Source organism: Myotis yumanensis, unplaced genomic scaffold, assembly GCF_028538775.1.
Source record: "Myotis yumanensis isolate MYYU_CA2020_CCGP unplaced genomic scaffold, mMyoYum1.0.hap1 SCAF_4, whole genome shotgun sequence".
NCBI lineage: Eukaryota > Metazoa > Chordata > Mammalia > Chiroptera > Vespertilionidae > Myotis > Myotis yumanensis.
This window is the reverse complement of record NW_027223755.1, coordinates 65,220,886-65,235,451: the sequence shown is the minus strand read 5'-3', so window position 1 is coordinate 65,235,451 and position 14,566 is coordinate 65,220,886. Positions and strand designations below refer to the sequence as shown.

At 41.4% G+C, this 14,566-nt stretch overlaps 1 protein-coding gene, 1 long non-coding RNA gene and 1 other non-coding gene across 5 annotated transcripts in view; 1 reads left to right on the top strand and 2 right to left on the bottom strand.

Moving 5' to 3' along the window:
* EPB41L4A (erythrocyte membrane protein band 4.1 like 4A) overlaps window positions 1-9,637 on the top strand; it is a 215,998-nt gene extending 206,361 nt beyond the window's left edge. For both annotated transcript variants that reach the window (XM_070412445.1, XM_070412444.1), the window contains exons 20-24: window positions 4,320-4,367; window positions 5,241-5,309; window positions 6,611-6,721; window positions 7,724-7,805; window positions 9,011-9,637. In XM_070412445.1, coding sequence (XP_070268546.1) covers window positions 4,320-4,367; window positions 5,241-5,309; window positions 6,611-6,721; window positions 7,724-7,805; window positions 9,011-9,139 — 439 coding nt within the window. In that variant the 3' untranslated portion in view covers window positions 9,140-9,637. The remainder of the gene's footprint in view (window positions 1-4,319; window positions 4,368-5,240; window positions 5,310-6,610; window positions 6,722-7,723; window positions 7,806-9,010) is intronic.
* A 1,201-nt stretch (window positions 9,638-10,838) lies between these two features.
* Window positions 10,839-13,025, bottom strand: LOC139008134 (uncharacterized). Of its 2 annotated transcripts, XR_011471105.1 has the most exons (4): window positions 12,531-13,025; window positions 12,168-12,444; window positions 11,979-12,045; window positions 10,839-10,994 (listed from the first exon to the last, which is right to left on the bottom strand). It is a non-coding gene; the product is annotated as an uncharacterized lncRNA (long non-coding RNA). The 2 variants fall into 2 exon arrangements; XR_011471104.1 differs by lacking the exon at window positions 12,168-12,444 and having other exon boundaries at window positions 12,531-13,019.
* On the bottom strand, window positions 12,155-12,288 carry LOC139009641 (small nucleolar RNA SNORA13). Its single transcript, XR_011471364.1, has one exon. It is a non-coding gene; the product is annotated as a small nucleolar RNA SNORA13 (small nucleolar RNA).
* Window positions 13,026-14,566: the final 1,541 nt, after the last annotated feature.

The following is a 14,566-nucleotide window of genomic DNA, read 5'->3' as shown; positions in this document are numbered from 1 at the left end:
ACAGTGCTTGTGTTCAAGGTAATTCTTATTTTACTTAATAATGGCCCCAAAGGATATACAAGAGTTGTGATGCTGGCAATTCGGATATGCCAGAGAGAGAATCCTAAAGTGCTTCCTTTAAGTGAAAAGGTGAGAGTACATTTTTTGAGAGAGAGAGGAGAGGCCACATTCACATAACTTTTATTATATTTTTATAATTGTTCTGTTTTTATTTGTTATTGTTAATATCTTACTATGCCTGATTTATAAATTAAACTATCATACATATGTATGTGCAGGAAAAACATTATGTATAGGGCTCCGTACTGTCCACAGTTTTAGGTGAGATATATCTACCCATATCCCCCATGGGTAGATATATCCCCATGGATAAGAAGAGGACTATTTTCTCCTTATATTCCTACTGCGGTGTCTATAAATTGCCTGTATGGAGGAATTCACTGAGAGTTTAGAATGTTATGATACATCACTCATACATGACTTATTCATTCTGTTTCTTTTAATCCCCAATGCAAAACAAGAAGGTTGTACTCATTATTAAATACCAGAGACATACAGCTCTATAAAATACAAAACCTTTCTCTCCTAAAACTATTTACACTGAAATATGGTTGGATCTTATCTAGTAAAACATTGAGAAGCATAGTTCCATCTAGTACATTTTTCAGCTGCATTGATGTGACATTCATGTTTAGAAAACTTATCATTAGAAAACTTGGATGAAACTCCTTTTCAACATGGGTGAACGTCTCTTACTGGGATATTTGGAAGAGGCATTCAAGCCAAACAGTAGTTCTAGGTTCAACTAGTGCGTGCGAGAAGGCTCGGGCTCCCTCTGGTGGCAATAATGCCTTATTGTTTCTCATTGAAAAATATGGATAATGTGGAAGATGAGGTTGTCAGGGTGAAGTGATGGTCCCAGTTAAACACAGAAGCCTGGTGCCTTAGATGAAGATTTAGTGTGGAGGCTCCTGAGCACTCTTCCGTAGCTGGGGTGTTTGGTTGCGTGGCTTTCCCAATCGTTTTTAGTTCTGAGCAGGGGAGAGGAAAGGAGTGGGGGATAAAGACATCTCCTGCTCATATCTACGCTGGCCATTCAGGGATATGATGAGGAATTACTGAGCTATTTATTAAGTGTTTTAAATTTTTTAAATAAAGGTGTTTTGTGAACTTAGTTTTCTTAGTAACATACTTGCTACTCTAAGCTTCCTTTTGGAGCAGTGGTCAGTAGTAAGATCACAAAAATAAAAAGTCAAATGCTGCCATATTTATTATTTTTAGTGCACTATAGTACACAAAATATAGATTATTATACTTTATAATATTTTTAAGATAATTTAATTCAGTATCTGGGGAATGTAGAAGAAGGCTATATAGGCAATGGTTTAAGTCTTTTGTAGAATTATGAAGCATTGTTATTATTTTAGGGTTTAGAAGAAGGAAAATGTTTCTGAATGATGTCTCATCCAACTAATTTCTCTGAAAAATGAATATTAATTTAAATTAGGCTATTGCTCTGAGGTGTGGATGAAGGATGCTTTATAAGAAAATTTAACTAATGTGGGACTGCATGTGCATTTTTTATATATGCTATATCCTCAGGGTTCTATTTCCTCAGGAACTTACTATATTTTCAGAGTTCAAGTAAAACATCTGCATAATCAAGGGCCTTTTAATTAAGAAAAATGACTTAACATTTCCCAAGTTTATAAATGCATAAAAAGCTGTTGAGCTGCTGATCATGAATTCATCCTAAATTGTTGATTAATGTGTGCAGATGTAAGCATAAAAATTATGCATTCCTCATTAGCATATGTTTACATTTGTTAAATCACAGGTGGTCTAGAAATTGGAGGAAATTACAGAGTTTTTTGTTTTGTTTTTTTACCTTTGGAACTTTTCCCTGCCTTGAAACTGCTGGGCATTTCAGAACTCAGTTTAGTTAAATATATGACAGAGAAACATCAATCAGCTGCCTCCTGCTCACCCCCCACTGGGGACGTGCCTGCAACCAAGGTACATGCCCTTGATCAGAATCGAACCCAAACATAGAACCTAAACATAAAGACTAAATTCCTGAATCATTTATGACCAATTGTTTATGGCTAGGAAGACTGAATTCTCATTCAGGTTAAAATACTAGTAACATTTCTGCTCATTCTTTTTTTTTTTTCCCAATGGCTCTGACTTCTGACAATTTATTTATTTATTTATTTATTTATTTATTTATTTTTAATATATCTTTATTGATTTCAGAGAGGAAGGGAGAGGGAAAGAGAGATAGAAACATCAATGATGAGAGAGAAAATCATTGATTGGCTGCCTCCTGCACGTCCCCCACTGGGGATCAAGCCTGCAACCCAGGCATGTGCCCTTGACCGGAATTGAACCTGGGACCCTTTAGTCCACTGGCTGACGCTCTATCCACTGAGCCAAACCAGCTAGGGTTCTGCTCATTCTTCGGAGATGGGAATGAAAGGCATTTCCCGTGGAATTGCAGCAATAATAGTTTTGTTTTTTTTTAAACATGAAAATACCTTACATTTTTTTTCTTTTCTGATAATTAAGGTAAGAAATTCTCTTGACTAAAAAACAAAATCAGAGAAGATGAATATAAATAAGAAAATAAAATTCCTGTAATTCCAACCCTCAGAAATACCCACTGTTAGTGCTTTTTAATATTTGCCCCTCCCTGCAGCATCCTTTATGGGTTAACACATTGTCTAGTGAATCGGGCCAGCCACATGTAGGAAAGGTGGGTTCCATACAGGAAATCCTGCCAAGGAAGCATTTCTTTAGATGTTTTTAAGCATATAATTTTATTCTTATAACAAAATCTATTAACAATATCATGTTGTAATGTCTGAGACCAGGGCTTCATCCCCTCCCCCCTAATCTTCCATGTTTTGACTCCTTTTGAGTTGACTGAAAGGTCTTTACAGACAGATAATTATTATTTTTTCTACAAAGGTAAAAACGGCTTAGTCAATTGAATTGCTAGAAAATAGCTTATTGTATTCTGGGGGCTCAGAAAGCCCTACCAGAATGCCTTGTGGTGCCCTTATTAACTGAGAAAAATGAAAGCTATGATAATATTATATGTTGAAAGTGATATGGAGCTCTAAAATGCTGATACAGATTATGAATATAAAATTCCACAGGGCAGTGTGTATCAGTGGCTTTGCTTAACTCCAGGCCTTTTAATTATTAGGGTTTGGGTTTTTTCTTTGGGCCTATTATTAGATCTCAGTTCTCTTGAAAGGACTGATGAAAGCTTATCATTTTCTCACTAGGAAAGAGACATTCCGTGGCAACAGTTGCAGGGATAATAGATTTGTAGTATTCCTTGCTGTTATGGGAGTGTGAACACTGAATGCTGACTTTGAATTTCGCATTCTGGGAAGTTAAAGGTAGTGGTGTAACTACTTTCTGCTCAAGTCATTCTTGCAGAAGATTTGTGGGTCTGTCCATAGGGATGGGGAAAGGCATGTGGAGGGAGGCAGCATTTGTGGGCCCATGCTGAGCCCACAAAACATCATCCGATAGAACCTGAAAGATGAGTCAGCGGCACACAGTCTGACAGTCTGGGCAGTCCCACCGTTTCCTTTCCTCTTGTGGTTGCTGTTTGTACTGGGTTATCACAGATCATCTTGGGATTCTTTCATATTGACAATCAGGAGTTCTCCTTTTACATTTACTTAGAAATAGCTAGAGGGGCCCTGGCCAGTGTGGTTCAGTTGGTAGGAGTGTCATTCTGTGCACCAAAGGGTCTCAGGTTGGATTCCCTGTCAGGGCATGTACCTGGGTGGCTGATTCACTTCCCAGTCGGGGCATATGTGGGAGGCAACCAATGGATGTTTTTTCTCTCACATTGATGTTTCCCTCCCTCCCTGCCAGCCTCCCAGTCTCCCTCTCTCCCTTTTTCTCTGGAATCAATCCTCGGTGAGGATTAAAAAAGGAAGAAAGAAAGAAGGAAATAGCTAGAGGGAACAGGAACAGAAACAGAAGCCTCAAATTCTTCATTGTAACATCACCACCAGAGGCTGTGTGCGTTCGCCCTTGCAGTTCCAAGCTCTGTCATCAAATGAAGCCCTGGTTATGGCTGATTTCAGTGTGATTTTTCTTCAGTGGTGCTGGCAGATATATTATTCTGGTGTCTTTCATTAGCTCTCCCTGCCCAGTCTTTCCTTTTGGTCTCAGCTGGCAAATAAAGCTTCCCAGTCTGAAAACTATGAATGTTGTAGCTCTGCTAAAGTTAGCTATGGGATTGTTAGATGAAGCACGTTTGCAGAGATGAGCGGTGTTTTCTCAATTTACAGGAGAAGCCCGGATATCCAAGCAAAAGAAGAGTTATGGAAGCATATTCAGTGAGTACCGGTTTTTTCCCCTCCTTGTATTAAAGCCCATGTAGTTTTAAGGCAACGACAAGGAAGACTGCCGACACTAAGAGACAGCCTGGGGCTGACGCCTGTCAGACAGTCTTCATTACCGTCATTATGTGGAACATGGAATTCACAGTGGTGGTGCCTTACTGCACTGGCAGCCCTGACATCTCTTCTCCTGAGGCCCCTTAGCCTGGCCTGTAACTGGGTCTCAGACAGACCAAATAAATACCAAGGAAAACAGATTCGGGAGAAAAAAAGACTTCTACTACAGGGGAGGGAGGCAGAATTTTGTAGGGAAATTAAGAGTGGCTGGAGAGCCAGGTACATTGGATATAGATACATTGGAAGATAGTAGAAGAGCTATAGAAAAGGTTTGCCTCCCATTTTTCCTTGAGTACATTGTAGTTATTAAATCTTTGTTTCTGCCTTATATTTCCACTAGAGGCCTGGTGCACAAAATTTGTGCATGGAGCGGGGGGTCCCTCAGCCCCAACCTGCACCCTCTCCAATCTGGGAGCCCTCAGAGGAGCCCTCTCCAATCCGGGAGCCCTGACGGCTTAGGCCCACTCCCCCTGGTTCTCTGCTTTCTTTGGGGCCTGGCCACTCATGCTGCCTGCTCTCAGTGGCCGCCCCCCCAGGAATGGGGGACTCTGGTGGGGCTGAGGGGACTGGGTGCCACCATCTTGTGGCTATGGGCACCGCCATTCTTTGCGACGGAGTGATGGTTAGTTTGCATTATTACCCTTTTATTAGATAGGATTAGGTTTGCTAATACTGTGTTTTGGGACAGTTGTGAAAGGTTTTAGTATTTATACCAGCGTCAGAACTTTAATTTTCTTGCTCTGTGCCGTCTAGGAAGGAACTTGTGGATCCGTCTGGGTTATCAGAAGAACAATTAAAAGAGATTCCATACACTAAAGTAGAGTGAGTATGTCTTTGAAAGTCTTTTCACACAAGTTTCATTAATACTTCGAAGTGAGTAACCCATTCTTACTCTCCATGCAGTGCTTAAATTTGTCTTTACATTTTAACTAAAATTAAGAAGAACCATAGGGAAAGAGGAAGAAAGGGTGTAATAAAGCTAATCATTCCCCTTCTGTACAATCACTATTACCCCCTGTTAACTGACTATTTGTGTGTGGTAGGTACAAGGGACTTTTGATGGCTGATGTTAGTTTTAAAATATAAATTCATTTATTGAGGTATTTATTGGTTGGTCACAAAGTTTCTTTTTATTCATTATTTAACACCAGGAGATGGATGTGGACCACAAAGCCCTGTCATTTAAGCCCAGTCCAATCCCTATCACAGAACTAGCAGGTTGACTGTGCCTCATGAAAGCACAGGGGTTCCCTAATCGGCACTCAGTGTAGGATGCCGCAGCAGATGACCTATTTACAGTGGGGCCTTGACTTACGAGTTTAATTCGTTCTGTGATGGAGCTCGTAACTCAAATTACTCATATGTCAAATCATTAAAGTGAACGAGTGAGACATGTGATGCTGGGCTTATGTTGTGGCGTTCTCTGTGACGTTCGCTGCGACAACTGGCGGTGGGGTATCTGAAGCTGGCTCATAACCCGAATTTTAGCTTGCAACTCAAAGCAAAAAATCGGCCGAGAGACGGCTCATATCTCGAAAAACTCATTAGTCGGGACGCTTGTAAGTCAAGGCCCCACTGTACTCAGTTCTCTGCCCTGCTTTAATGGTTCAGAGAAAGTAGCCTACTTCACTGCTTTATTTCCCTTCTGTAACTCATGCATCCTTCCCACTCCAGTCAAATTGCAGGTTGGTACACACCCTCCCACTTCCATCCCTCAACCCCATCATCTCTGGGCCAAAAGTTTGAATTTTTAACAACAGACTAGTTAAGTAGCTAGACAATGACCAACTTTTTCTGATAGGAATGCCATTTTGTCTGCATTGCAGATTTTTTTCTTCCATACTACTGGAGAGAATTCAACTGTAGGGAATAATTTCATTAGAATATAGTGGTTAAAAATAATATACACATACACACATACATACAAATACTATAAAGAGTTTTATTTTCATGTATAGTTGAGGGAGCAGTTTTCTATTGTTAACTTGTGACATTTAAGCCACTTAGGATTTCAAACCCAGAAGGGTTGGTTTTTTGTTTTTAAGCTCTCACAGTCATTATTAAGGAATTATCCTGTTCTGACTTGTGTGTTTGTTTCCACGTTTTTTGGATTGCTTGTTCAGGACTCAAGGTGACCCGATCCGAATCAGACATTCTCATTCGCCGCGAAGTTACCGCCAGTACCGCCGGTCCCAGTGTTCAGATGGAGAGCGATCCGTTCTGTCGGAAGTGAAGTAAGCAGGCAAGCCCGAGTACATCAGCACAGCCCAATAGAGCTTCTTTTGATGCTAGAAATGTTTTATATCTCTGGCTGTCCACTATTTGAAATGTGGCTCATGTGGCTGAGAAGCTAAGCGTTGAATTATTATTAATTTTCATTAATGTACGGAGCTACGTGTGGCTGGCTAGTGCCTACCCCTCTTGGACAGTGCAGATCCAGACCATACTGAGGCTGATTCATGCCACTTAGAAAGAAAAAAATGTGAATGATGCAGCCATATTTGAGAGAAGTTGGCATAAGAAGTGTTTTGTTTTTGATCTGATGACATTTTGTCTTTTCTTTTACTACAGCAAATAGCGTATTACCTTAGTTTATTTCTTTGTGTTCTTTTTTTTGTGTGAAAAAAGTGACCATTATCTTGCTTAACACAATAGGTGCTATATTTTAAATGACTACCTTAATAAAATCATTATACATCCATTTGTAAAAGTACTATAATCACAGAAATTCATGTATTTTATATTGCTGGGTAGGAGCGTTAACCAATAAACTCTGAATTAAGGCTCAAAACTTCGATAAACATTAATAAATTGGGAGATAGGCTAGCCCAGTGGAGAGAGGTAGAGGCCAGGTTTTGCTTATTTTTTTGTTTTGTTTGCAAAATGTAGATAATGGCTGTCAATAGTACCATAGGTTTATTTAAAAAGTACAAATGGTTAATAAATGTTTCTTTAGAAACAAATCAAAAAGCCATTTATACAACATGTCAGAACAGCACATGGGAACGAGACATAATTATGTTTTATTCTTGGTCCTTCTATTTATTTGTTTTGATTTTGGGCAAATTACTTAACCTGTCCAACTTAATTTAGAAACATTTATTCAACACCTCTCTACGGGAAGCACTCTGGTGGAATACAAAGATAATACAAAGATATAGAAAACATGTGTTCTATGCTGTAGCCCTTTTTCAACTCGAATTGTGATTATCAGAATTCTAAAACTCCCTCTGCAGTTCAAAAACGGATCTTGTACCTCCACTTCCTGTGACCCGCTCTTCAGATGCGCAGGGTTCTGGTGGCTCCACAGTTCATCAGGTTGGTAACAATAAAGTTTTAAGGTATTTTACTGTTGGCAATTTTGAGAAGCATTTTTCCTGAAATTTCTTTTGGAAGGTGGGAAAATGAATCTTTAGCTTCACTCTGAGATTCTATGTTTTAAAAGAACATGTACAAACCATGGAAGGAGGAGGAAGGAGGGAGTGGATGATCAAGACAAGGCCCAACCTGGGAAGAGTTATGTTAGGAGCGAGAGCTAGAGATAGTGCAAGGTCTAAAATGATCTGAGGCCTGGGGCAAAGCCAAGGCTAACAAGGATTGTTGAGAATGTTTGGAGCCAGAATAAAAAAAAACAACACAATGGCTTCACCATATAACTTTTAGATATTTTTTGAGCCAGAGAAACAAGAAGAAAGTAGCAGATTTACAGATGACAGATGTTCAATTATTAACTAATGGCAGACAAGAGAATTATTCAGTCCTGTTTTATTTCTGCTCCATCAAAGAGAATTACTTTTGTTCTGGAAATGTTTTAAAAATGTGGTTAAAGGGGAATTCAAGGACATAGTACATAATCTAACTGCATTAACAAAATTAATTTAACACTCAGCTGAATTACATAGATATATCAAGGGAGCTCTGTAGCAAACATTTCAGCAACGTGTTTGATACCACCTTTCATGGTCTATTTTTTAATAAGATAGAAAACAAATGCAGGCTGTGTAAGATCATTGTGTGGATTTATATCTGGTTAAACAACCACTCTAAAAACAAAGTTGATGTTTACAATGGATCAGTGACAGCCTATTGTTTGCAGTGTTGTTTTTCAGTCTTTTGGATTGTGAATCTCTTTGAAAAGCCAATATAACTACTGTCTCTCTCTCCCATAAAAATGCATGTAAGCACATACACCGTTTTGTATATATTTCCTTGGAGTTCACGGACAGTCTAAGAACCCTGACTCAAGCTGTATTCATCATGCATTGCCCTTCATTTGTTCAGGTTCATTTTTGCCAATGTCTTGAACAAGAACAGAGGAAACCTGTGCTAATTTAGGTTAGGTTCCCTAGAAACAGATTCGGAGATGGAGGTTTGCATGAAGTTAATTGGAAAGCGCTGTTAGGATCAACACTTGTTGGGGAGTGGAAGAGGTTTTAAATGTAAGAAAACATTAATTTCTGATGTATGAGTTAAGTAATTAAGATAGCTGTATTTTCTTCTGAGTCTTACTATTTTTCTTCCAGAGGAGAAATGGGTCTAAAGATAGCCTGATTGAAGAAAAATCTCAGACATCTACAAGCAATCTGGCTGGAAAACATATAGCAAAAACAATAAAAACTATCCAAGCTTCACGCCTCAAGATAGAGACTTGATCCCAGTGAAAGGCTTGGGATGGGGGATCCAGAGGGGGTGGAAAGGGTGTGTGCTGCCTTTACTTTGAAACTGTGAATTGTAATTATTCAAGTATCTTGGACCTCCCAGTGTTTCTTCACAAGAAAATCGAGTCTGTTGCTCCTTTTAAAAGGTTTAACTACAGTGTATTTGTGCTGAAGAGCCTTTTTTTTTTTTTTGGTAGTAACTGGAAGGATAGTCGTCTTGTAAAAACTCATGCCGTGTCCACAACCCAAGCCAGGTGTTTCTGGACTCCTGGGACCGCAGCTGGCCAGCTGTGCAATAGTACAAGTGGGACGAAGAGCTCTCCCCCTCCAGGTGGACCTCCACCTGTGCAGATGCATAACTGAGGCCACATCACTTTCACACTGTAGATATTTTTACTCAGATAAATGTTCTTTGTAATGCTGTATTTTGTGGCATTAAGTTCCACTGGTTATTTACAAATGTAAAGTTTTGTTTGAAAGCATTGCTTTTAATTTCTAGTGTCCTTGTCTTGTTTTCAGGAAAAAAAGATTTTTGTGGGTCTATTCATGACCGCCCTCAACCTCAAATGGTCCCTCCAGTCTGCCTGGTTGACTCTCCCCAGACTATTTCAGACCTTTCCCCCCAGCAATGTACCTTACATGAAAATAAAACACTAATGCAAGCCATCTTTTACCCTACCCCTTACACTTCTTCCCCAGGTGGTTCTTTTATGCCCATGACTATTTCTGTAGCTTAAACAGGCCAGTGTCCTTTCAAGAGACCCAACTAGTTTAAAATGTTGCTTCCCAGCTAGATTTAGGGCCTTCATTACTGTGCTTGTCTACACACCTGGTAATCATAGGGACACCCCCTCTGATTACCAAATCCCGTCACCTTTGCTCTGTAGCTGAATTATCCCTTTACTATTTTTGCCACATTGACACCAGGTGGTCATCTTATCTAGACTACTATAGTAGCCTCCAATTGGCCCACCTGTATCCTTGCAAATATAGGTTCTGCCACCTTACCTATTCAACCTCAATTTGTAACATCCCTAGCTCATGATGGCCATCTAACATGCCTCGTTATGCACTTCTTGTCTAAATCAGGGAACTAAAGAGGGAAAGCAACAAATATGAACTATGGTCATACTTTTTCTAGCTCAAGGCCTCTGCACATGCCTTGCAAAACTGTCACCTACCCTTAGTCCCAACTCCTTTCTCAGGCAGGTTTCCCTGACTTGGTCCAATTCTACTTTACATGGATTTTGTCTCACAAAGTTCTACATTTCTGATGACATTCATTTGCTTGGAATCTTCTAAAGGGAGGGACTATTTTGCTCATCGTATTCCCAGCTCCTAGTACAGTGCTTTCAATAATTTTTCTGAATTTATGAACACATTTGTATTTTCCTGCAAAGTGAAGGCAGAAGATATGCCAACTTGAAGTTTACAATCTAGTAAAAGAAAAATTTAATACAGTGACAACATAAAAGCACACCCATGCCCTACAAACCAACCAGTCTAGTTTTGTTCATGAGACACTGGAAGAAAGCACATTTTCCTCAGGCCCAACATAAGCCTTCCCTATATAGCACCGAATATTAAGCTTAATGCAAGTTTTGAAGTTGCTGGGGGAGGAGAGAAACCCTCGGACTTTTCTGTAAAAGAATGCTATTTTCTGGCAGTCACATAGTACACAGACCTCCAGGAAGCGTATTTAAATATTTATTCACAGACCCATTGTGTTAAATGTTTGTTTATGAACTGTCCAGAGACAGTTTTGGTCTTCCTCAGACTCTTGAAAATTTTAAATGATCCAGGCAACTCCTGTGAAGATCAAGTTTTCAAATTCTTCACCAAGGGCATCCTAAAAGACAAAGAAGCGCTAAATTTTACAAGCAAATATTTACACGCATCAGACCTTCATATTCTCAATGCTTGGTTCTGCACTGAGTTTCTGGAGTCAGATTTAAATGTCAACATAAAACACACCTGACATTTGACGTGTTTTGTTTTTTTTTTTTAATTATACTACTACTGCCCAGCCGGTGTGGCTCAGCATCAACCTATGAACCAGGTCGTCATGGTTCGATTTTCCATCAGGGGACATGCCTGGCTTGCAGGCTCAATCCCCAGTGTGGGGTGTGCAGGAGGCAGCCAGTCAATGATTTTCTCTCATCACTGATGTTTCTCTCTCTCTGAAATCAGTAAAAATATATAAATTCTACTACTACACAAAAACATCTTAAGATTTCAAAAATAAGCTGGAAACAGGCTATCGGATAGCCGCTATCCCATTTACCATTAACTTCACCTTAATTACTGATGTGCAGTACTAATACTAATAAGCCATTAATACTCAATTTAAACTAATACCCACAAGACACCCCAGTATGGAAAGGTGGTAAGATTCCCATTACAAAGAACTTTTATTTTTAAAATATTTTAACCTTTTTATTAGAAGTATTTATATTGCCTGAAAAGTATTCCACTGGTGAGTTATTTTAATAGGTGACTATTATAACAAGCAAATCTTGAAAAACTTAAGAAAAGCCAAATAGCCGAAACCGGTTTGGCTCAGAGGATAGAGCGTCGGCTTGCGGACTGAAAGGTCCCAGGTTTGATTCCGGTCAAGGGCATGTACCTGGGTTGCGGGCACATCCCCAGTGGGAGATGTGCAGGAGGCAGCTGATCGATGTTCCTCTCTCATCGATGTTTCTAACTCTGTATCTCTCTCCCTTTCTCTCTGTAGAAAATCAGTAAAATATATTTTTTTTAAAAAGCCAAATAATTATCATATACAAGCAAAGCATGTTAATAGATAACAAATATAACTTCTACATCACCTTACCTTAGGTCACTTGTGCTCCCAGGTAGTATTCAGGTAGCAGACTATGCTTCATGCATCCATCTTTCCCCTAAAAAATTAGTAAAAAAAAGAAAACAAAAAAACTGGTTATGAGAAACTCTACACTTAATGCTGGCAGACTCAGATCACATGTGCAAACAAATTAATGTACAAGTATAAACTGTTACTTACACAGCTCCTCCACCAAAGACATCAAACTCAAGGGCAGGAAAGGGCTGCGAAGTGTGTAGTTTACGCCTTTTTTGACACCACATTCACTAGTTTTCAAAAGTGAACGGGCAACACAAAGGCTACATGCAAGTTGCTGCAGTGAGACTGCTGGTCTCTGGCACGAGGCTGCTGCCCCTAAATCACCCCGCGGGGAGAACTGCTCATTCGAGATGGAACGAGAACGAAGAACTAATCCCAGCTCTAGACTTTCTCTCACAACTCACAATGCGATAGGCAACTGAAATACAAAGTGTTTTAAGAGTTCCAAACTCGTAGAACTTCAACGCAACTAGCCTTTTTTTTTACAGGATCATGAAAACTCACCTGCCCTGTCGGCGATACTCGTTCGACTTCCGCCGGTTCTGCAGGTGGACCCGGCGTCAGGCCCTAAACCTTAACTGGCTCTTCTACGCTGATTCCCCGCGTGACATGGGTGGGCTTACGTGAGGCCGTTCCCTTTCACAGAAACTCCGCGCTTATATTAAAATCTCCCGGCATCCAGTCCATGACCAATACACTCAAATGCACCCCAACCCATCTCCCCACTTCCCGGCGGGGGACGCAGACCGAGGTCCGCTTCGGGGCCTCCTGGGGTGCAATGTGGCTGAAGTCAGGCCCAGGCGCTGCCGTCCACATATTCGGGGCCCGGACCCGACCGGACGGCCGCGGGCGCGACAGCGGGCTCAGGGGCCCGGCCGGACCCCGCCCCGGCCCACAGAGGCCACGTGGCCGCACACACCGAGCCCCCGCCATGCAGGAGCCGCAGGCGCAGCCTACCATCACCCAGAGCGCGGAGACCAAAAAGGCCGCGCCGCCTTCCCACAATGCTTTTCTACCGCTGGAAGGATCCACTGTCCGCAGGGCGCGCGGGGGGGGGCGGGCTGTACCATCAGCCACCGCGCGCTCGCGAGACGCCGCCGTGTGGCTGGAGGGAGAAGTGCGCAGTGATTGGCAGCGGGGCGGGGCTCCAAGGCGGAAGGGGCTCTTCTGCGCGCGCAGTTCTTTCCGCGGAGAAGGAGGTGTTCAGTGTGGCTGCGCCTCTCCTCCCAGTGTCGGGCGCGCGTGGTCAGCGCTGAGCTGCGCGCGTAGTCCAAAGGCCTTGAGACCTCGTGTTCTGGGGAGAACAGACAGAGCTCACCATCTCCAGCTGAGGAAGAGTAAGGTCATTCATAAAAAGTATATATTTACTAAGTATTACTGTGCTCAGGCCGTGTCCTAAATGCCTGGGCCAGGTGCGAAGGAGACAGGCACGGTTCGTGTCTTACATGCTAGTCGGGCGAGAAAGACACTGGGCAGGTAACACGTGGACACTGCCTGTCCAGATAGTGTGAGCCCCGAGAAGGGCGCAATGGACGGCAAGGTGACAGCAGTGCTGTCCTGCAGAAGTAGAGCACGAACCACGAAAGTAATTTTAAATTGTCGCAATGTTACATACAAAAGTGAAAAGAAACATTAATTTTTATAGTCACTCAACACGGGCTAAATATTATTTTAACATGTAGTTAATATAAAGTTCGTGATATATTTTTCATTCATTTATTCCTACCAAGTCTTAGAAGGCCGGTGTATATATTTCTGGCACATCTCATTTCGACTGGTCACATTTTAAAGGCTCCAGCCTTGGCCAGTGTGGCTGGAGCACCCAGAGGAGTACAAGTGGCCTGAGATGTAGCAGAAGATACAGGCAGAAGCAAATTGTATCTGTGGCACAGAGTTGGGATTTTATGCTGAAATTTTAGAATTGATCAATTATTACCACAAAAACAAAGCGAAGGTCATTTACTGGCTTTTTGCTGATAACCATAACTCATGGAAGGGGTAGAGACTGCAGTGGGACAGGCTGCATGGTGATACCTGGGTGTCCTTGCTCCTGTAAGACCCAGCAGAGACTCATCCAGAGATCACATTCCAGCACCTGTCTTTGTTTCTTTGAAGCTTATTGCTGGAAAAAAAAATAAAGGAAAGAAAGAAAATCAATCCTATAGTCTAATGGTCAGCACCCAAGGGCTAGCCTGAAACAACATCAACGTGAGGACAGTGGTGAACATGAGCACACAGAAGAAGTAAATGTGTAATGATCACAAGAAGGTAAATAACTCTAAGACCTTCGTTAGGAAGTCGCTTTAACATATGGGGGAGAAAGAGGTGGGGGAAGGAGGATAGCACCTCCAGGAGTGTCATTTAAAGATTCTTTTTTCTTTTTTTTAAAAATATATTTTATTGATTTTTTACAGAGAGGAAGGGAGAGAGATAGACAGTTAGAAACATCGATGAGAGAGAAACATCGATCAGCTGCCTCCTGCACATCTCCCACTGGGGATGCGCCCGCAACCAATGTACATGCCCTTGACCGGAATCGA